Genomic DNA, 24,252 nt, shown 5'->3' with positions numbered 1-24,252 from the left:
CCCCCCCCCCTCACCAAAAAAAAAAAATAGAACAAGAGCACAAGTTTAATGAAACTAATGCAACAGTGTGACTATTGGAATAGTCGGTATCTTAGCAGCAATTAACTGGAAAGACAAGAGTTTTACATTTCATTCTGAAAATGTCCAGTTCAAAGACCAATAACAGTATTTACTTATAATGCCTCTGTAATGCAACAATAGTGAAAATTACTTGAAGAGCACTGATTGCTTACCCGGGCTGTTGATGTACATGTGGATTGGTTTGTTGTTGCTTTCAGACTGAAGAAAAAGCAATTGGGCAATAACCAGACTGGCCACAGCGTCATCAATCTTAGACCGGGTGGCAAATGAAGAGGGGTTAATAATATACTGTCATCATCATAAAAGCAAATTATAAACCAAAAGCATCTGAAGAAAAGCAAGACACTTACTGGACCCATTACACAAATAATCCTTTCTCTAAGTAGGCGAGAATATATGTCATAAGCTCGTTCTCCTCTGCCCTGAAATGAAGAACACAAAAAGAAATTATTTTAACCTATGGTAAATGATTCCAACAACATTCAGGTGTTGTTAAGGTGGGAAGGGAGTACACTGAAGTATTTTTTGCCACGTCCCTTATCTCAAAACAAAGCAAAAAGTAAAGATTATTATAATTATTTTTTTTACAGATAGCAACTTTTACAATGCAACCAACCAAGTGCCATAATCTTCGATTCCAACAGTTTTCTGCCAAACTCCAGTGACGCCAAGTCATCCACCAATGCTGGTGCTGAAGGTATTCCAATGGACCAGCTTTGCTCCATTTCTACTGACCACTGAAATAGTCCTTTTTTGTGCATGGCTAACGATTTATATAAAACCAGGGATTGATTACATGGTGACCAACAGCACCAGTTAACCCCCAAGGACCACGAGTTGGCTTTCCGGCCTATTTGTTTGACGCCGATCGGATAAATTCTCTAGAAGAGGGGTGTCACACATCCGGCCTGCAAATGGATTTAATCTGGCCCGCGAGTCGTTGTTCACTCGGCTGTACTTTTTATATTTATTACTTTACCCACTCTAAATTTGCCAAATGGCATATGCTAGTTGTATACAAGTAATATACTTTAAGTAATATCTTTATACCAAACTAAATACACAGAGACAATGACATCAAACATTTTTATTTGTATTGAACATTTCAATGAAATCATGAATACATATGACAAGGATTAACTTCCTTATAACTTCATTAATTAAATACATTGCACCACACAATGCATTCTGGGAACTGCCGATGTGCAAATGAGGTAGATGTGACATACCCGTGCCTACGTGGACGTTAAAGCTCATACCGGCAAAGTGTTGCTATTGTTATGGAGGTGTCCAGACTAGTTCGTTTAAGGGCTAACTGTAAACAACATGGTGCGTCGGTCAGAGCAGGAAGGGACAGGACTCCAAGGTCCAATTTAGTATCTTTTACTGAACTTGTCTTGCAAGCAAATACACATTGATGCACAAATAATATTGACTGATAGATTGAGTCTGGAAATAAACAAGGGAAAATATGAATTAGATACAACTTACAATATTGTAAATAATATTTAGAATATGTTTAGTGAGATACATTGTCTAAACATGAGCGTCCCAAAATATATGAATGTAAACAAATGAATGATCGAAACAACGGTACAACAGCACCATCTAGGGGCCACACAAATAACAACATTCAGTGACGATGAGGAAAGAACAACACATATGCAATGTGAATTAATCACTCCTTCATCAACGTAGCAAGGGGGCGGCAACCGTCGCGAGACTCGGAGACAACGCATCATCCATTATGAGAGGAACCCATGCTACTTAGGTCACGTATTAATGATCGCGAACGGCCGAAGCCTAATGCTAATGGGCTAATGTGGCTAACGGATTCACGAACATACAAACCATATTTAACTTAACAATACGAGTAGACCTAACTGTACTTAGGTTTTTATCATCAACTCAAGGCTTAAATCAGCATCAATGAGGTGAAAAATAAGGATTAATTTGATAGTAGGCGAATATTGAGATGGACTGTACAGGAAGCACCTGATTTAAGTCGGAAACAGGAAAATGCATACAACAATGCGAGAGAACAATGCGCGAACGTGTTCTCACGGGAACTAAATTAGAGAGAAACTGAGCCTTAACTCCAGCCGCCCCCAAATGTGCAAAAGGCTCCATAAGGTTGTTAAACACTTAAAAATTATTCCCCAGCGTTCCTCATGACATCGGGCCACCTTGACCAACATCGCCCCGAAACAGTCTACACCTGTGGAGTGGAAGGCTGGCTTGAATAATCGAAGGCGGGCAGCTGGTGGATCTGCCATTTTGGGGATGGATGCTTGAGCTCTCCAGTGTCGGCAATCAACACAGAATTGCTGGTGTCTGCAGACTGCTTCTCTGCCTCTAAGGATCCAGAATGACCACAACTCAGCGTAGACCTTCTATGCAGGTCATTATCATACTTCTTAATGAGCAGCCAGGTGATTGGATGTGTTGGGTCTAGAACAGGGGTGGGCAGACTTTTTGCCTGGGGAGCCACAACGGGTTCTAAAATTTGACACAGGGGCCGGACCAGTAGCAGATGGATAGTGTTTTGGTCACCTCACCTCATCGGAGAAAAAAAATACATTCAATTTTAAATGAAAGTGAACAAAAGCATTCCAACAAAATATATGTCTTTGAAAAACCACAGTATTTAGAAAATAAAACATCAACAAGGTTTAGTCATTTACTTTTTTCAAGTTCGGCGGGCCGGATTAAAACTTTATAGAGCCATAGTTTGCCCACGCCTGGTCGAGAACTACCAGATGCAAAGTGGAGTCACTAAGGCCAGCTAAGCGCCGTAGCCGACAACCTACTCTAATTAGGCTTGAGGATCTATCTATTTCTGGTGATAAGGTAAGTAAATGACTCCTGGACAGGATGGGTTTCCCCTTGGTTAACAGCTTGTAGTCCTCAGGAAACGACTGTTGTTGTGCTTTAAGCAACACTGCTGCCCCAGCCTGTTTATACTGATCAGCACTGGGAGGGGAGTCGAAGGAGTTTTGTCCATGAAGTTCCTGGACTTTGGCTTCGATTAACTCCTGCCATGTGTCATACACTCGGTCTCTTGGGCTCGGAAGCGAGGTAACTGTCAGGGCACAGAAGGCAGTCTTGCGTAGTTCAGCCAGGTCCTCGGTTGACTCAGCACTTGGATTCTCTGGCCAGTTGTCTGGGCTTTGAAGGAGGAAGGGAGGTCCCTGAGACCATCTATTAGGTCCTGCAAGGTCTCTCAGGGATTTACCTCGTGTCAGGTCGTCAGCAGCATTGTTTGCTGAGCCTACGTAGCGCCAGGTGCAGTTTTGGGTGAGCTCTTGAGTTTCAGCCACTCTTGTCCCCACGAAAACCTTGTAACGAAAAGACTTTCAAGATTGTAGCTAGGTCAAAACTGTCATGGAGTCCGACCACAACACCATTCGAGTCACTGAGAGAGTTAGTTCCTTCTTGAGAAGCTGAGCAACCTGCACTGCTCCCAGGCCCGCACAGAGCTCCAGGCGCAGGATGGAATGTGCACGTTTGGGAGCTACGCGTGACCGGGCTAGCATAAAGGATACATGCCGCCGACCCTCGTCGTCTTCAGTTCTCCGGTAAGCTACAGCCCCATAAGCCTTTTCTGAAGCATCTGCGAAGATGTGAACTTCATATTTAGCAACGTCCATCTTGGCACCTGTGAAAACATAAGGGCGGGGAGTGACTTCCCAACTAGACCAGGCCTGTATCAGTTCAGAGGGGAGATTCGTATCATCCCACCCGCGCTGCTTATCCCACAACTGCCGGATGATAGGCTTTGTTCGGGTGGCGTAAGGCAACAGGTACCCTAGGGGGTCATATTGGGAGGCCAGAACTTTGTAAATGTTTCGCAAAGTGGTCGCTTCATAGGCCACAGGTCTGTGTTTGTAAATCAAGGTGTCGGTCTCCCAGTTCCAACTAGAAACCCCCAGCAAGGAGGCCCCAAGAGTAGGCCCAGCTAGTAGGTACTGGTTTAGGGACTGTCAAGGTACTGATGGGAGCAGTTGAAGACGAGGCGTGACTTCCCGTAGTGGTTGACCAGATGATGGGGAATGTACCAGTCGTCCTGGTGAGGGGTCTCTGACGTGACATCACGCACTGCACCTGACTCTATAAGTTTATGTACCGCTTTCTTGTAGGCTTCAGCCTGTTTAGGAAGCTTCAGAAGGCGTCTTTTGGTGCTGCGTAGCAAAGGCATTACCGAATCCTTTGGGGCGACAAGTGGCGGCATGTCTGGATGGCGAAGAAGCAGTGTAGCGCATCTTTGGACACCATTTACGTCTATGCGAAGGGTTTTAGCCTTAAGCTTAGCAACAGCCAACTGGTCTTGCTTGGAACGCATTACTTCTCTTTCCGGACGATGAGGTACTGAGTCCATTTTCCACAGCCTCTCAACATGTTTATATAGCTCCTCGAGCTGTGGAGAAGAGGAGGTGAACAGACACTGAACGGAGTTGGTGGGCAGCCCCGTAAGATGGACCGGGCCTTGGAGAGTCCACCATAATCTTGTGTGGACAGCGGCAGGACTACCAGGTGGACCTAGCCTGACAGTATCAACTGGGGTGACAAGGTGAGACTGATCCGAGCCAATAAGGAGTGACGGCTCGGCCTCCCTGAAGGCAGGGATGGGCAGGCCACGGAGGTGTCCGAACTTCTGTTGAAGGCGTTCAATGGGATAGGTATGCTTGGCTAGGCTGAGACGGCTGGCTGTAAACGCTCCTTCTATATTGTAGCTAGTGCGAGGATTTGTCACCGATGAGACACAGAAGGACACTGTGTATCCAGGAAGTACTTCAATGTCCTGTCTCACAGTGCGCAGAGGAAGATCTTCTGGAATGCTTTTCATGCCCAAAGTTTTGGCTGCCATTGGTAATAGCATTGATCTTTCTGACCCATCATCGAGGATTGCAAAGGTATTCAGAGTCTGTCCCCCATAGTGGATAACAATGGGAACTACCTTCAACATGACTTTATTACCTGCGCATGGTCGATCAAGGTAGAGAGAGTTGGAGATGGAACTAACTAGACAGCTCTCTTATTTACCTACTACTTCTTGAGGGGCCTTCTCTGCCCTTGTATTCACCTCGTGGAGGGCTAAGAGGTGCTTTCCCTGGCAAATGCTGCAGGGTTTCTTCAATGTGCAGTGGGCAGCTAAATGGGCTCGTGCGCAGCACCAACAGCGTTTGTTAGTCTGTATCCACTCCTTAAGCTGTTCTTTGGAGAACTTAGCAACTTCAGTACACTGGCTAAGATAATGGTCTTTACTCTCGCAATAGGCACAGTATGCGTGGGCCATAGACTTCCTTTTATCTGGTCCGCTATTTGTGGGATCAGGTGTGGCGGGCTCGCCAGCACCATGCAGGACGGTCATAGTTTGTTTGGCAGACCGACTGTCATTCTTCTTATTTTTCTTCTCTTTACCAGCTGGTGTATTGATTTGACTGTCAAACCCTTGGCACCACGACTTGTACTGAAGCCACTCCGACAGGTCCTGTAGAGCAGTGTTTTTCAACCACTGTGCCTCGGCACACCAGTGTGGTGAGCCTGTGCAGTCTCGCGCCTGGCAGAGTAAGTAGTAAAATGTAGTACTGTCGCATACCAGTAGGCGGCGGCAGCAGCAGCAGGTAGCGAATTACCTTGTGATTGGAGACAAGAGAATTAGTGACGCGCGGATGCAGCGAGAAGTGTATAGCAGAATAAAAAAAGTGGAGAACAGAACGACGGTGAAAGTGATGGATAAGTTTTTGAAGAGATAAAATATTGACTCTGAATTGGACCCTGGACAAAATCCGGTCTAGATGAAGGCCCTAATATAAGTGGAGGTAAAAAAAAAAAAAAAGCAAAGACGACCTGCAAAGTTTCTGCCGAGAGGCAATACAGCGAAAGCTATCTTTCATTTGGATCTACTTTTACCGGAGATGCAACGACACCGACTCAGTTGTGCTTGGTATGTGGTGAAAAGCTCTCCAACTGTGCTATGGTCCCAAGTAAGCTTGAACGCCATCTCCAAACAAAACACCCTTTACTTCAAAACAAAAATGTGGAGTATTTTGTTCGCCTGCGTGAACACACAAAGAAACAAGCAACTTTCATGAGAAAAACCACAAAGGTAAGCGAGAGAGCCCTTAAAGCTAGCTACCACGTTACTGAACTTGTGGCTAAATCCAAAAAGTCTCACACTGTGGCAGAGGAATTAATACTTCCCGCCTGCAAAGCCATTGTAAATGAGATGCTCGGACCCGAAGCGGCTCAAGAAATAGCCAAAGTCCCGCTCTCAGATAACACAATTTCCAGACGTATTAATGACATGTCTGCAGACATAGAAAGTGTGGTTTTGGACAAGATCCGTATCAGTAATAAATTTGCGTTGCAACTTGATGAGTCCACTGATATAAGTGGACACGCTCAACTGTTGGCCAATGTGCGTTTTGTAGATGGAGCCACAAGTGGGAGAACTGCATGAGCGTCTGCACTGACGGAGCTGCAGCCATGGTCGGGCGCACCAAAGGCTTTGTAAGCAGAGTGAAGGAAAAAAACCCAGAGGTGATCATTACGCACGGTTTTTTACACCGCGAAGCCCTCGTAGCCAAGACTTTACCAGCAGACCTTGTTCCTGTGTTGGATGATGTTGTGCGCATGGTAAACTTTGTGAAGTCACGATCTGTGAAAAGTCGCATATTTGCGGCTTTGTGTTAGGAAATGGGAGCGGAGCATAAAGCCTTGCTGTTTCATACGGAGGTCCGATGGTTGTCCCGCGGCAAAGTGCTGGCCCGTGTGTAGGAGCTGCGAGAGGAACTCAAAGTGTTTCTGACAAATGAGGGGTCCGATTACACAAAGCTGATTGCAGGTGATGAGTGGTGTGCAAGGCTGGCATACCTGGCAGATATTTTTCATCATCTGAATGAACTGAACAAACGAATGCAAGGCCGAAATGAAAACCTGCTTACCAGTACAGATAAAATTAATGGATTCCGTTCAAAGGTGCAACTCTGGCAGCAACATGTGGAAAGTGGCAATCTTGAAATGTTCCCACTCACCAATAAAAGGCAAGATATTAACACTGTTGCACTGTGTAATATAATAGTTAAACATTTGAAAACTCTTGAGGAGAAGATGTCATTCTATTTCTCTTCAGCCTCCACAGAGTGCTTTGACTGGGTCAGGGACCCGATCAGCTCAGCATCAGCTGTAGGGAAGGACATGATTTTACATGAGCAGGAAGACCTAACTGGACTGAGACAGGACCGTGGACTCAAGCTACGCTTTGCTGATCTACCTTTGGACAGTTTTTGGTTGTCAGCTGCCAAGGAGTTCCCCATGCTGGCCAACAAAGCTATTATGACATTGCTCCCATTTCCACAACATACCTGTGTGAGGTGAGCTTTTCAAGCCTGACTGCTATAAAAACTAAAAACAGAGAAAGATTGAGAGCTGTGAGGACGAGCTTCGTGTGTGTCTTTCATCAATTCCTGCCAATATATCAGCTCTGTGTTCATCCAAACAAGCCCAGGTTTCACACTGAGTGAGTATAAATGTGAAAGATTCTAAGATACTTTATTCTTTGTTTATTTGATTCATATTCAAAACCTTTAATAGGTCATTGTTCAATGTTCAAAAACAGTTATCTTGTGATAAAAGGTTTTTTTTTACATTTTCAGCTGGTGGTGTGCCACGGGACTTTTTTCAATGAAAGAAATGTGCCTTGGCTCAAAAAAGGTTGAAAAACACTGCTGTAGAGTGTGGCTAGTTTCTGAGAGCTTGAGGTGGTGGCGCCGGAAGTCAGCGCGCTGCTCAGCAGGGAGCTTGCTCAGTAGGCGTGCTACATGTGAGCCACATTTAAGTTCGATTTCCCCAGCTGGACCAAGTGTCTGCAGTAGACCCACTAGGGACTGTATCTGTAAGGAGAACTTCTGGAAAGATGCGATGTCACCACGCTTAACTTCAGGGGCCTCCAGAACATGAGTTATTTTCTTAAGAGCAAGTTGGTGCGGTTGACCAAATTTATCATGGAGCGCTGCCATAGTATCAGTATATGGGGTGGAGGAGTTCATATAGGCATCAGAAATAAGCCTGGCTTCTTGTAACTTAAGGTTATCCACCAATATCTGATTGCGGAACAGCTCAGTAGCATTGACCGGAAGCAAATTTTCCAAAGCTATGCGCAGCCTAGCAAATTCACTGGGATCTGGATTGTTGAATTTTGGAATGGTGGGATTAGGGCCGCGATATGTTGACTCACATATGGCTGGTGAGATGATAGGAGTAGGAAGAGGTCTATGAAAAGCAGAGGGTTGCTGAGCTCTTCTCGGCGCCAAGTGTTGTGTCAATGAATTTACTGAAGCTGGATATGGACATGGCGCAGGCTGAGGAGGCCATTCGAAGGAATGACCAGGGTCGTGAGAAGGATCGTAAAAAGTCTGATTGCTATATATATATATATATATATATATATATATATATATATATATATATATATATATATATATATATATGTATATATATATATATATATATATATATATATATGTATATATATATATATATATATATATGTATATATATATATATATGTATATATATATATATATATATATATATATATATATATGTATATATATATATATATGTATATATATAGTGGCCTTCCGTTGTCTCAAAATAAGCCACTTGTGCGGGGTTAAAGACGCAGTCACAATTGAACAAATGGCGAGCCAAGTTGTCAATTTAATGTAAACAAGATGAACGTGCATATGTTTGTCACATGTGCTTGACTCAAAATTATTCATCCTCGTCCTCCATTCCAAACTACAAAGAAATGAATCTGTAGAATAGTTTGTTTTAGTTGTGAGCTGGTCAAATACTGTTCCGCTGTCTTTCAAGTCCCACACTTCACCGCACAGGTGCAATAATCGTGAAACTTAAAGGTTCACAGGCCACACCACCATTCCTCGTCTACAGAGGGCACCCTCCATACTGCGCTGCCCAGTAAGGCAACAGTGGTGTCAAATATTACATTCATTCTGGCCCCAACATTCCGGCCCCTAATCGGTGATGCCGTAGCAAATCAATTACCCGAACTAATAATTCAAGGGGCCAACAATTGATAGTTTCTGCAAAGAATCAAACACAAAACAGTAATTTACCGCATAAATATATCCATATCAAATTCATTACTCGTCTTGAGTATTAATCCATGAAGTTCAGAGTTCATAAAAGGAACGTGCATAGTCTATGATTTATTAAATAAACGCGCATAGTCCATAATTCATGAAGCAAAAGTTTGCAGTTCATGCCCTTTTTGTGTATCGAGTGTATCCAGCAGCCTGTGTTATCTTTCCGGCAGTCCCAGGTGTATGCAAAATGTATATTAGAAATCCCTTTATTGTCATTGTACTCAAGTGTGCAACGAGCATGCATGTGTAGGGACTGTCGACGAGGCTTCAAGCGCAGTCCGCTGCCAGGAAACGTCTTCACCACACAGCCCATGAGCCATGAATTCCTTGGCGCTGTGTCATCCACGATGACAACTAGATCGTCTGGACTGAGGTTTTGTTTTGGATGATTCCACTTGCTTCTTGGTTGCATGAGGGGGACATATTCTCTTATCCACCTCTTCCAGAAAAGGTCCGCAAGATACTGTACTTGCCTCCATCTCCTCTGTGTGTAGAGGTCTCCCTTTTGGAATAGTCCTGCTGGCATTAGAGGTTGGGCCTTCAGCTGTAGAAGATGGTTTGGTGTAAGTGGCTCCAGATCATTTGGATCACTCGACACTGCAGTGATTGGTCGATCATTCATGATAGCCTCAACTTCGCATAATGCCGTCTGTAGAGTCTCGCTGTCTAGCGTTTGTTCTTTCAAGACTGAGTACAGGATCTTCTTGACAAGCTAGATCAACCTTTCCCAAACCCCTCCATGGTGCGCTCCAAATGGGGGATTGAATGTCCATTTAACCTCGTCCTTCAGTAGCTCTTTTTGGATTCTTGTATGGTCCAAGCCTTTCAGAGCCTCCTTGAGTTCTTTCTGCGCCCCGACAAAGTTTGTCCCATTGTCTGTCCGGATGCTCTTCACTGGTCCCCGCCGACACATGAAGCGACGCAAGGCATTGATGCAGGAGTTGGTGTCCAAATGGCTAGCCACTTCCAGGTGGATGGCTCTGCTTACCAAGCAGGTGAAAATCACTCCCCATCGTTTCACATGAGAACGTCCTCGCTTCACGTCAAATGGGCCAAAGTAATCAACACCCACATGGGTGAAGGGTGGGAGATCCGGTAAGAGGCGGTCTTCTGGGAGGTCGGACATTTTCTGCTCCTCCACCTTTGCTTGCATACGCCTGCGGAAAATGCAGCTCTTAATTATCCTTCTTGCAGAAGAATTGGCACAAGATAGCCAGAATCTCTCTTGTAGTTTTGAAATCATGTGACTCCTTCCTGAGTGTCCAACCTGTTGGTGGATCTTTTGCAGGATCAGTTTAGAGATGTGAAAACCTTTGGGCAGGATAATTGGGTTCTTTTGCTCTGCTGGCATTGCCATCTTACTAATTCGCCCTCCCACTCTCAGGATACCATGATCCACAATAGGATCCAATTTACAGATAGGGCTGTTTCGTTTGACAGTTTTCCCAATCATCAAGAGGTCAAGTTCTAGTCCAAAGTGCAGTCTCTGTTCAAATTGGATAATGGCCTTTTCGGCCTCTTTTATGTCTTCTGCTGACAGACAATTTTCTTCTTGTGTCAATCCTGATGCAGGTTTTGATGATGGATTGGCCCTAGCAAGGTCCATTCCCCTCTCACCAAGCACAAGAAGCCGTGTTTTCAACTTCAAAAGCCAGGCCACAACCCTTTTTAGATGATCCCAAGAGGAGTAATACTCCACTAGTCTGGTTACTGGATTTTTTCCTTTTACATATGTGATGTTCACAGTGATGTCCTTTTTCACCTCCTGGTCATCAGAGGCGATCTGCCCCATGTCATCTGGGATCTTCGGCCAATCTGTGTCCCTTTTCTTCAGGAATTCCGGCCCCATTAGCCACCTTGATGATTTTAGGAATGCATTTACATGCAGCCCACGTGAAGCATCATCTGCCGGGTTGACTTGCGAGCTTACATGTCGCCACTGCTTCTCTTGTAAAAGGTCATGAATAACTGCCACTCTGTTGGCTACGTACGTGTGAAATCTCTTGGTTTGGTTACGAATATATTTCAGTACAGACGAACTATGTGTCCAGAAATTAGAGTCCGTAAGTGCAAGCTGTAGCTCCTTCTTCAGCATTCTGTCCACCCTCACGGCAAGTGTAGCAGCTGCCAACTCCAGCCTGGGAATAGTCATCTGTTTTAGTGGTGCTACTCTTGACTTTCCCAGGACAAATGCCACGTGAACTTTTCCCATGCTATCAGTATATCTTAAGTAGCTCGCAGTGCCATAACCCAACTCACTAGCGTCACAGAAGTGGTGTAGTTCCACAGCTATTACCTCCCCAAAGTCTTTTGGCTTCATACATCAGTCAACTTGGAATGAACCCAGACGCTCCAATTCAGTGACCCATTTCTGCCATGCCTTGGAGAAGTCCACTGGGATGGCTTCGTCCCAGCCCAGTTTTGCTCTACAGAGCTCTTGGAGGATTTGTTTGGCTTTCAGGATGAATGGGCTAAGGAATCCAAATGGGTCATAGACCGAGCTAACCGCAGAGAGGATACCTCTTCGAGTGGGCGGTCAGGTTCTGGTGGTGTTTTGGAAGGTGAATACATCACTTTCGATGTTCCATTGTATCCCAAGCGCCCGCTCGAGTGGCAGCTTTTCTCTGTCCAGGTCTAGGTCTTTAATTAGCTTTGCTCTATGCTCCTCAGGGATGGATGCCAATACCTCGTGGCTATTACTAACAAGTTTTGTCAGTGTGAAGCCTCCCTGTGAGCAAGCATCCTGGAGGTCCATGGTTATCTCAATAGCTTTTCACTGTTGGGACGGATTTAAGGCAATCGTCAACATAAAAGTTGGATTTAATGGTCTCAGTCACTTCCTCTTCATATCTCTTGAGGTTATCCTCTGCAGTCTGCTTTAAAGCAAAGTTTGCTATACTGGGTGATGACACCGCACCAAAGAGATGGACTGTCATGCGGTACACTTCCAAGGGCTGGCTGGTGTCGCTGCCAGGCCACCAAAGGAACCTTAGCAGATCTTGGTGTTCCTTATGAACTTGTACCTGATAGTACATTGCCTCAATATCTCCCATAATCGCAATTGGTTCTTGTCGGAACCTGAGCAAAACACCCATCAATGTGTTTGTCAGACCGGGGCCTTGTAGGAGTTCTTTGTTGAGAGATGTGCCTTTGTATGTTGAGGTACAGTCGAACCCCACTCGAAGTTTGCCCTTCTGCTTATGATTGATCCAATGATGAGGTATGTACCAAACTTTGCCATATTCTCGATGCAACTGTTCCTGTGGCACTTTCTGCGCATACTCTTTTGTGATTACATCATTCATAAAGTTGGTATACTCTAATGCGTAGTTTGGATCTCTTCTGAATTTTCCTTTCAAATTCTTGACTCGCTCCTCTGCCATTTTGTAGTTGTTGGGCATGATAATATCCTTATTGTGCAGAGGCAGAGGTAAGGAGTATTGACCATCTTGGAGGGTAACCGAACTCGAGGCGATATCCATGAACCTTCTATCCTCAGCTGACATCTCACTTTTCTCTTTGTACTCCTTTTCAGAGAAATCCCGATTGTATTGCCCGATGAGGAGTTCCTCCAGACTAGCAACAGAAATGCGATTGGATGTTACTTCAGGAGGTCCACATCCTTTGTTAGCGGTGCAAGATTTGAGTGGACCATTAACCACCCATTCTAATAATGTTTTAACCGCATATGGTCTGTTATCTCGGCTGGTGATGATGTCCCAAGGTTTCAGTGCTTTTGGAATGTTGATGCCAATGAGAAGGCCGATATCCGAGTCAATTTTCTTCAATTTTAGATCCTTGAGATACGGCCATCTTCTTAAATCCTTTTGAGTGGGCAAGTGCTGCTTTGAGACTGGTATCTTCTCCTGGGTATAGGCCCTAGGTATTTCAACGTAGGTTTCACCTTCCAAATTGCCTACCTCCAAACCTATCAGCTCATGACTCTGGACCAGCTTCTCCTGTCCCATTGTTTGCAGTAGGATTTGAGCCTTCAGTTGGTTCATTGGGTTCTCCGTGCAGAACGTTGCTGTGCTGCCGGGATCGAGGAATGCGTAAGTGGTGACGAACTCATTTCCCTTCACCATCTTAACTCTAACTGGCACTATTGCCAGAGCATAATCCTTTCCGATTGCACCTCCAGTTGCGACAAGATTGGCACTAATCACAGAAGTCTCTAAGTCTCTTTTGTTTCTCTTTGATCCTTTTTATCTGCGGTTGTGGTCTTTGGTTGAAATTGCTCACTTTCCACAACAGTATTCACGTCACTCATTATATGAAGAAGTGTTGGATGCCTCTTTTGACATTTCTCACATGTCATCTTACATCTACAGTCACGGCTCAAATGTCCTTTGGTTAGGCATCCAAAGTAGAGACCGTTTTCTTTTAGAAAGTTCACTTTTGACATATGCGTTTGAGACTTAAACCTTCTGCAGTCATTAAGTCCATGTTTTCCTTTACAGAATCCACATGTGACAATGCTTGCCTGCCTGGTTGGTTGGCCTGTAGCTTTTCCCTCCACCACTGCTGTTACAAAGCTACTTCCTTTATGCCTTTGTAGTCTGTAGTCTCCTCAAGTTTCAGAGCCTGCATCCTTTTCAATGCAGCAGCACGGGCCTGAAGAGCTGCCTTCTCAGCCTCTACCTTCCTGCATGCAGAAGAAACTGATGAAGTGGTCGATATGGTGGATATGGAGTCCAGTGGTTTCATCAGGTCCTGTGCCGTGTCCTGTAGCTGTTTGCGCAGTGTATGAGCTACTTTCTGGTCTTGTAACCTTTTGTCCTGTGTCCATGCATCGACTTCCTTCAAGAAGTAATTAAGATTTGTCATTCTGGGCTCATACCATTCACTTATGTCGGACTCCTGTTGCCCCTCTGTTAGGAGATCATGCACAGATAGATGCACCTCCTTGAATTCCCGTATGGCAATCCTATAAGATTCTAGGTCCTGTTCAAATCTCTCCATATTGAAATAATCATTAGAAATATTCATCCACTCCTTTAAGCAATTCATTTTGCGAGTACAAAATCCCATTTTTGCTTTATGGGAGGCAATTCTTGAATTAAGCAGTTTTTCTGTTTCTGAGGCGCTCAGTTTTTTATGACAGTCATTGCTTCTCAATTGGAACGACTCTGTCTTCTTGCACAACGCAATTCATTTCAAATGTCGATTATTTCAATTAATCCGGTGCTCATGTGGATCCTTAGCTTGTCCTTTAATTACGGTGCTATTTAACATCCTTTAATCCATCATTTAATTTTAATTCAACTTAATTAATTTAATTGATATATTTAGTCCTTAAATTGACAGCTATCTAAATATATTTAAATGATCCAACTTTGATGCGCACCGTAATTATTTCAACCTTCAATCAGTTGATCTTTGTTTTGAATCAAAAGTCATCCATCCACAGAGTGAAAGAGTGCAGCGCAGCCGTCACAGAGCGAGAGAGTACAGCGCCGCCTTCCAAAATGCAATTCAGCGACCTTGCTAGGCTATTGCAACAGTTGCTACCACGATCAAATTGTTTGGCGTGTGTCGCATTCCGTTCACATTTCAATCATTGGAGCGTCAGATGGCCAATATTTCAAAGCGTTTCCAAATGCGATCAACACAACATCAGCAGTCCATTCATTAATGCGGGTTACTCAAGACCAATGCATCAATCCAACTCAGTTCTGCTGTCCATTAATGGTAATCCGTGGTTCAGACGAAGTATTTGACTTGTATAGTGGCCTTCCGTTGTCTCAGAATAAGCATAAATCATGGATTGTCGATAACGAACACCATGTTCAAACATAAGGGTGTCCATATGTGCACTTGGCACCAGGACACCCTAGGCCGCAGTTCGATGATCGACTTTGTAGTTGTGTCATCGGATTTGCGGCCGCATGTTTTGGACAATCGGATGAAAAGAGGGGCGGAGCTGTCAACTGATCACCCCCTGGTGGTGAGTTGGCTCTGATGGTGGGGGAAGATGCCGGTCCGACTCGGCAGACCCAAGCGTATTGTGAGGGTTAGCTGGGAACGCTTGGCAGAATCCCCTGTCAGAAAGAGTTTCAACTCCCACCTCCGGCAGAATTTTGCCCATGTACCAGGGGAGGCGGGGGACATTGAGTCTGAGTGGACCATGTTTCGTGCCACCATTGTTGAGGCAGCCGATCGAAGCTGTGGACGTAAGGTGGTCGGTGCCTGTCGTGGCGGCAACCCCCGAACCCGCTGGTGGACACTGGCGGTAAGGGATGCAGTCAGGCTGAAGAAAGAGTCCTATTGGGCCTTTCTGGCCTGTGGGACTCCGGAGGCTGCTGACAGGTACCGACTGGCCAAGCGGAATACGGCTTCGGTGGTTGCCGAAGCAAAAACTCGGGCATGGGGGCATGGGAGGAGTTCGGTGAGGCCATGGAAAACGACTTCCAGACGGCTTCGCGGAAATTCTGGTCCACCATCCGTCGTCTCAGGAGAGGGAAGCAGTGCACCATTAACACTATTTATAGTGGAGATGGGGTGCTGCTGACCTCGACTCGGGACGTTGGTCCCCCTTTTTAAGAAGGGAGACCGGAGGGTGTGTTCCAATTATAGAGGAATCACACTCCTCAGCCTCCCTGGTAAGGTCAACTCAGGGGTACTGGAGAGGAGGGTCCGTCGGGAGGTTGAATCTCAGATCCAGGAGGAGCAGTGTGAGAATATGTAAATAGTTTGTGTATTTCTAATCATGTTTTTATACACCATTTGTATCAGTAATAATTGCGCACACACACACACACACACACACACACACACACACACACGCACATTATTGCTTCAGCACACACGCGCACAACTGGCACACACACACGCTTGTTTAAGTTTCAATTTCCATAAGTGTTGTTTTCCTCTGAATAAAAGATCAAGCGGGTGGTCGGAGAAGGGAGAGAGATTGCGGGAGATTGAACTGGCAAGATGCCTACTTCACCTCCTGACTTCTCCTCCCATCCGCGAATGGTAAAAGACAAAACTTTCCCTGGTTATTTCTCTGGTTCTCTGCATTTAATTCAGTCTAATGAAGGCGTCAGGACCTTTTAAACCTGACATTTATTGGTGCCGGTCACCCGGGAGCCACACCCGGACGGACGCTCGTCGCTGGATATTTCGGGGGCCAACGAATCTGACGTCAGCGCTTCACCATTTGAAAGCGGGCCTCCGAGCTCCTGCTGCGGCCGTCTGCCCGGATGTCGGTTCCCTGTCGGACCAGGCGGATCCAGAGGAAATCAGGTATTGTTTTTCAAATTATTTTGTACCACCATTTTAAATTTTAAAATATTCAAACAATTGGAAGGGGAGTGAAAGAGGTGGGTGAGACAAGCGCGCGCAGAGGCCAGGCCTCGACCGTTTAGTCAGTACGGTAACAAAACTGCATCGTGCTAGTCCAAGGAGTTATGTCAAAATAATCGGTAGCGAATTAGGCCATAACTCATTGGTGGCGAATTGACCATAACTCGTTGAAACTGAGCAAATTTTAGAGACATATAAGGTAGCGAATTGATCATAACTCGTTGAAACTGAGCAAATTTTAGATACGGATAGCACGGTGAACAAATTGAGTAGTTTCCTCGGTGTCGAAGGTAGCGAATTGGCCATAACTCGTTGAGCAAATTTTAGAGAGCGAATTGGCCATAACTCGTTGAGCAAATTTTAGAGAAGACACGACAGCCTAAGAGAAGGGAAACAAGGTTTCCGCGAAAATTAGAAGGTTCCCTCCGGTGTCGATAAATAGAGAAGGTCCCCTCCGGTGTTGATGAATAGAGAAATCCGCCTGGAGAAGATCGCACTGGGGAAGGTCTCCTCACAATTTCACATTGAAATTTAGGGAATAATAACGCATTATTTTCGGTGGTTTTTATTTGAATTTTTTGGCAAGCAGACTGCTCATTTTGAGGTGTGTGCGTGAATTTTGGCGCTGCGCAGCTATGTGTGTGTGTGTATGAGGACAAAGGGAAAAAAGAGCGAGTGGAGAGAGAAAGAGAGGGGGTAGATTTCAGTGAGAAAAAGCATGTGTGAGGATCGCCTTGCAGCGAGGAGGGGAGGAACCCAAAAGGCGAGGAGGCAGGGAAATGGATGATGTTAAGGGGAATTTATTGAAGGGATCAAACGAGGACAAACAGCGTGGCAGGATACAAAACAACAAGGGCAAACTGGACGCGACTAACTGGGACAAGGATAAAGGGCCTGAACGAGGGCGGAAACGAGAACCAGAGCATGAACGAGATCTAGGAGCGGTCGTGACAGTCCGTGACGCAGCAACAGGGAGCTAAGCGGGGTAATGACCCGACACTGGGTTGATGGAATGGGAAGCTTAAATAGTCCAGTAATTAGGGGAGCAGATGGGGATCAGGTGTGTGATTGTTAACGGGGGCAGGTGTGTGGCTGACGAGGATGAGTGCTGAGGGGAAACGCCCCGAAAACAAGCAAAACAATAACACAAAAGCATGGAACGAAAAAACAATAACAAAAGCCTGTCATGCCCGACGCGGATCATGACAGCATGTGCGAGTGTGTGTGGGATGAGTAGTAGTAACAAACGTCATACAATCAAAGATGGATCAAAAGTTGGAAAAAGAGTTGAAAGCAAATTCGGATGTGAAGTTTATGAACGAGTACTGACTCGGATTGTGGCCAATTTCTGGAGAGTGAAGAAATGTGGCTGAGCCAAGCCTGAAGGATCAGGTTTCAAAGCAGTGAGAAAAGAATTTGCAGAGTAGGAAAGTAAGCTGAAGAGAAAAAGAAAAAAAAACACACAACATCAGACGTGGAATGATCATTTTGCTTGTGAATGTTTGCGAAAAACTGTATGCAAAGTGAATGAATGGTGTGATTGGGGATTACAAATACCATTTGGTATTTTATCCCATGTAATGCAATGAGTTGCTGTCCTACTGATGAGAAAATAGTTCTTAGAACACCCTAGGTGTTGACAAACTGGTCCAAATTTTCTAAAATGGGGATGTTAGGTAGTAAAATAAAGCCCAGGGAAACCTTGCAGTGTAGAGATTGGAAGTTCATCGAAAAACAGGATCCTGATAAAATTCAGTATTTAGACACATGGATAACTGAACATGGTTTTAATGGTCAGTTAAAAACACGAAAAATAGCCACATTGCAGAAATCAATCATAGCAAAGACAAAGAAAGACCCCAAAAAGATGAAGAAAAATGGCTTTGAGGAAACAGAATATTGGATGAGGGTAGCCTCAAAGAGGGAAGAGGGTGACAAGAAACAGAAAAGAAAGGATGAAAACAAAATAAGCAAGGGAAAGAAATGTGAAAAGTCAGATGGAGCAAATTACGCTGAAATAGGAAGAGTAAAACAAGAGGATGATGAGACATTTGAGCAATACAAAGTGAGAATGACAGCTGTGTTTAAAAATCACAGTGGGCTGCAGTAAGATGGTGATGTGAATGGGGCATTTCAACAGCAGTTGAAGAATGCTTTACATGCAGGATCAAGAGAGGAAATTCATAAGTGGGTAAATAAACATTACATTTGCCTGCCAACAGGTACCCTGGAGGAGTATGTAAATCACGCCCTCCATGCTGAGAAGATAGAAAATAAAAAGAAACAGAGGTCTATAGTCACTTTTTATCAAAATAAAGTACAGAAGGTCTTTTATCAAGGTGGAAGAGGCAGAGATATTGGCTTTAGAGGACAAAGACGAGGACGCCTTCCCACCGGAGATGATATTTGTTACAATTGTGGCAGATCAGGACACTTTGCCAGAAACTGCCGTCAACCACACAGGAAGACCACACTAAAAGAAGGCCAGATAGCAAGAGATTGCCTTGAGAAGAAGCAGCCTTCAGCATGACTAGGATAGAAAGCATCTAAATAAGATTAGAGGTTGATTAAAGAACAGATGAGTTTCTAGATGAAAAGGTCTTCCTAAATTTACAAAAGATATTGGCTTTTGATTAAATGATTGAGTTGAAATAACTGAATTGGTAATAGGTCACCAATTACCCTTTTTTATGTGACACTGGTGCATGTAGGATTGCTTATAATAAATCAATTCCAAATGATAGGGCAAGTGAAAAATTAATAGAGTAACAGATTAATTTACAGAAAAAGCTTAGTGATGAGACAATTTATACTTACATGATTCAACAGACAAGATATATCATTTTGATGATGGTTTTTACTTAATTGTATACTTGAGTCTCCTTCAGAAAGGGAGAAGTAGGTGTTATGAAATTTTAACAATTGGATGAAGCTTTTGAAAGTAATTTTTGCAAAAACATAGGTGTTTCCTGATTTTGAAAATTTTGATTCGAGACATTGGTAGTTTTGGGTGGTTTTGGAAAAGCTACAGTGAATTTGGAAATTAGGAAGAGAGGCCTTTGATAGAAGGCAAGCAGGAGGGGGTGGTTGTAAATCCTGAGGCGTGTAGGAGAAACAGCTCTGTGAAGAGGTCCCAAGTGAGGAGGAGGAAGAGAGAGTTTAGTGATTAAAGAATGTGTCATTTGAATGAGAGAAGGAGGATAGGAATTCGATTCTGCTTTTTGGTGAATTGAAGAAATAAATATTTTATATATCATATTTCAGTTGATGATGTTTGTATTAAGGTAGACCAGAAAATGGAATTAAATACAGAGGTAAAGATGACAGGAAAAAATTTGGCTAGAAGGACAATAATTTTCATTAAAGCAGAGAAGAAATTAGAAATTACAGATAACATTGATGTGTACTTGTCCACTTTGAGGTAGAACTGGTTGAAGTGAAATGAGTCACAAGATTAGAAAATAGGAAATAAGATAGAATTAACATGTTCACTTTTGTGATAAGAAATTTGTGATTAGGTGAAAAGGGAAAAAGAGAATTACAGGCTTTTCAAATAAAACAACCTAATTTAAATTGGCCAACTTGATATTTAACTGCTAAATTGAGTCATGGAAATTCCCATGTCTCAACAGGGGGGATTGATATCCATAGTACGGCTAGGACAACAAACCTTTTTAAAATTTTTGTAGGTCATGTCTAGTGTGTAGTAAACATAATTTTCAAGGGAACATGAGACCAAAAAGGAGATTGTATCGACAAAGCATTAACGCACTACCAAATTATTATAAGCCCTTTGGGCAAACAGTGACTGCAAAAAATGGCTTCATGGACTTGTGTTGCTGCAGAAACACAGGAAAGTGAATCCATTTGCGTATTAGTCACAACAATTTGGATTTCGTGGCAGAGAACCACTTAAGAGTGTGATCAAGAGCTTTCACTGCTGCTTTAAGGAATGAAAAAATGACATTCCATCACACGACATTCACATTGCACGGCGACTTAATTGTAACAGGGACATTACATTATTAACTCATTTACTCCCTTGGACGTATAAATACGTCTTTTAAAGCAATGGCGCCCTCTACCAAAGACGTATAAATACGTTTTTTGGTTTTTTTTGCGTCATAGTGTACATAAGGGTCTGATGCAACCTCTGACTGAGAATCAGCCTTGTCCGCATTGTGAATCATGTAAAAATCACCCAGCAGGGGGCAGAGGTGCAGAAAATTCGCCTTGAATCTGCGCCAGAGGTACAAATGGGGGGGCGGGATCCTGGGGTAGACTTATAAGCGTGGAGAGCAGCGTGGGTAGCAGCAGCACTAGCAGCAGTCGCATTAGTAGCGTTAGCAATGAAATCCTCCAAGCAAATGACGATTGAGGAATGTTTTTTTGTAAAAAAAAAGCTTCCTAAAAGCATCAAGGCTTTGGAGACGCTTTGGTTGAGAGGATGACGCTTCATCGTCGTCACAACAAAGAGGCGTCTAAAGAGGCTGCGCGTGCCTTGCGGCCTGCATCGCCTGCCTTCGGACAATAGCCAAAGCAGCCGAGAGTCCTCACCAGATCCCCCCCGAACGAGGAGGTAAGCGCTCACAAGTTACCATTGAACATGTGGTTTTAGCCCTAATGCTTTTATTGTACATATCATGCATCTTGCGGACAGAAAATGTCGCGTCAATGTGCAGTTAGACGCGAGCTTGCTCGCTGACTTCCTCGTCCGGCCGCCTCTATTACACAATTACACGCGAGCATAACTCCTCCCGAACAGGGAAATAAACGCTCGCAAGTTACAATTGAACACGCGGTTAGCCCTTATATCCACTTATTTTACATATCATGCATCTTACGGGAAGAAAATGTTGCGTGAATGTGTAGTTAGACGCGAGCTTGCTCGCTGACTTCCTCGTCCGGCCGCCTCTATTGCACAATTACACGCGAGCATAAGTCCTCGCCGACGAGGAAGTAAACGCTCGCAAGTTACAATTGAACATGTGTTTAGCCATCATGCATCTATTGTACATATCACGCATCTTGTGCGCAGAATATGTCGCGTAAATGTGTAGTTAGACGCGAGCATAGGAAGTGAGCGAGCGAATGTGCGCTTCCAAGCAAGCATAACTCCTCCCGAACAGGGAAATAAACGCTCGCAAGTTACAATTGAACATGTGGTTAGCCCTTATATCCACTTATTTTACATATCATGCATCTTGCGGGAAGAATATGTTGCGTGAATGTGTAGTTAGACGCGAGCATAGCTCAACTCCGACTAGGAAGTATGCGAGCGAATGTGCACTTCAAGCAAGCGTGACTCCTCCCCGACGAGGAAGCAATACTGAATGGTGTAGTAATCATACAAACTTTCTACAATTCACAGATTGTGCATCCCGCGGCAAGAAGGTTCCTCCTCGTCTTGTTGGTGCAAAGAAAGGTAAATTATAATATGAAACTTCACACGCCAGCAATAAAATGCAGCAATAAATATATATTTCCAATTGTTTATATTTACAGGTTGTGCATCAGGAAGCAGTGGTTCCGGATGGCGTCACACACACTGGATGGCAACCGAGGAAAATCGAAAAAATGTTGTGTGCCCTTGCATCAAGGCAACTGTTTTATTTTATATCACACAAAAAAAAAGTATGTATGACACTGATGTATTTCATTTTTGTACATAGTTCAACAGTTCAGTCGTTTTCTGTTATGTGCAAATAAATTTATTTTGTTATCAAAAACATGTTTTTTTTGCTTTTTTTTGGTATTTTATAGAAGGCATGCATTATTTAGATGTTAGAGGTGTCATAAAAGCCATAAATAATAGTGTCAAAGTTCAAATTATGGTCGAAATGCATCAGTTTACAAAAAGCTCATTTTCTCCGTTTTTTCCCCAGGGATTGGAGTTTTCATGAAATTTAGCTATTTTCAAATGGCGATTGCTCAAGAATGGAAAAAGATAGAAACAAACTTTTTTTTCTGTTGAAAGAAGAGAGTCTCATCTTTCTTTTGGTGTGCTCCATGTCTATATAGCATTAGAATACAATATTCTGTGGGCCTTGCAATATTAGTCAAAACCCAGGAAAACGCTGGGATTGAGCGGGTTGCTCCAGTGAAAATGGCTGGTATTTAATGAGTTAAGGTGCGATGCATTTCAGCCCAGCGTCATTCTTTTTCCACGCACCATTTAGAAGGCGCCACACGACTGTGGAGCCATCCAAATTATCACCAACCCCCGACTTAAACTTTTTGACATTTTTTTTTTTTTTTTTTCCTTTCCTCCTGACTGGAGGACACAGACCAGGTGCACATTCCAGACTGATAAGAAGTAAAAGTGTTTGAGAACCAAGGTTGCAGGAAGAACTCACACTGACTTTTATGCGATGGGAGTATTAGTAGTGTGATACCAACAGATAACTTGTAAAAGAGAAATTGTTAGGATAAGCAGGAAGAGCGTTGGCGGTTGTGAGCTAATTAAAATTTGGGGTTTTCCCATCTTGTATGAGCTGTATGGTTACAATGTGGACTGACAGTCAAGATAAATGTTCATGTGTTCTGTCGACACTAGGCAAACAAGGGCTTTAAAACCACAACAGGAAACGAAAAGTTGTGCATAAAACATGTTTAAATAGTTATTTGAAAAAGCAAAAGTTACTTAATAAAAATTACCCAATTACAATTGGAAACTGCCTCGCTGACAATGCAGCGAAAGGCTGCAGCCCAAGACATGACCTCAAGGTCGGCTTTGCACAAGAGGGGTAATGAACACACACACACACGCAGTAAACCAACTTGACAAGTTGATCTCAGGCCAGGGAAAAAGGCATCACTAAATGAACATGCACATTGGGTGAACAAAGGTGCAAACATTGAGTGAGACACGAGCAGATGTCGTGCCTCAACAGGGGGGAGGTATGATATGAAATTGTTCCCACATACAGACTTTTCAACAAAAAACTTTTTTTAGACAAAGTGTTAGTTGTTTGGGTCGTAATATTGTTTGGTTATAATTAATATGTTTTCAAAATGGATCAAGTTGTTTCTAACAACACATGCTGATGCTAAAAACGATTGGGAAAAGTGTTGTGTAATCAAATTATCCTGACATTTGGAATTTCAAGAAGTGATTTGAAGTGAAAATGATGCATTTTGTGAATGATGTTGTAACAAGTGGGACAGTTGTTACAAAATTGACTCAAAGCGTCACTGTGCATACAGTCTGCAGGACTTGTGGAACGCACTAATGCAGGGGTGTCAAACTCCAGTCCTCGAGGGCCGGTGTCCTGCATGTTTTCCATCTCTCCCAGCTGCAACCCACCTGATTCAAATGAGCAGGATACTTATCAGGCTTCTTCAGAGCTTGCTGATGAGCTGATCATTTGAATCAGGTGGGTTGCAGCCGGGAGAGATTGAAAGCATGCAGGAAAGCGGCCCTCCAGGACTGGATCTTGACACCCCTGCACTAATGGAACTGTTAAGGCCAGACTTATCAAGACAATGAAAAGAAACAATGGCCAGACTGTGTTTCAATCACAGCAATGAGGACAATGCAATGCCAGCCGAAGGAAGGACACTATCCCCTATAGACTCTCAGGTTCATCAGAACCACCAACGAAAAACATGTTTGACCGAAAAAGATGCAAAAAACACAAATACTGGTCAGTGTTTTCTGATCCACAGAGAATTCACGTCCGTGTGGGAG

The 24,252-nt window shown here is 43.8% G+C and overlaps 1 protein-coding gene and 1 long non-coding RNA gene across 2 annotated transcripts in view; one reads left to right on the top strand and one right to left on the bottom strand.

Moving 5' to 3' along the window:
• clpp (caseinolytic mitochondrial matrix peptidase proteolytic subunit) overlaps positions 1 to 24,252 on the bottom strand; it is a 76,133-nt gene that overhangs the window by 19,688 nt on the left and 32,193 nt on the right. The window contains 2 exon segments of the mRNA XM_088317533.1: positions 234 to 330; positions 432 to 503. Of these exon segments, the coding sequence (XP_088173659.1) occupies positions 234 to 330; positions 432 to 503 (169 nt within the window).
• On the top strand, positions 20,122 to 22,291 carry LOC148323082 (uncharacterized). The gene is made up of 2 exons (XR_015846578.1): positions 20,122 to 21,987; positions 22,068 to 22,291. It is a non-coding gene; the product is annotated as an uncharacterized LOC148323082 (long non-coding RNA).

The sequence above is a fragment of the Idiotropiscis lumnitzeri genome, chromosome 15 (genome assembly GCF_059441095.1).
Source record: "Idiotropiscis lumnitzeri isolate Australia: NSW breed Sydney's pygmy pipehorse chromosome 15, RoL_Ilum_1.0, whole genome shotgun sequence".
In the NCBI taxonomy this organism is placed as follows: Eukaryota; Metazoa; Chordata; class Actinopteri; order Syngnathiformes; family Syngnathidae; genus Idiotropiscis; species Idiotropiscis lumnitzeri.
This window is presented reverse-complemented; position numbering and strand designations above follow the sequence as displayed.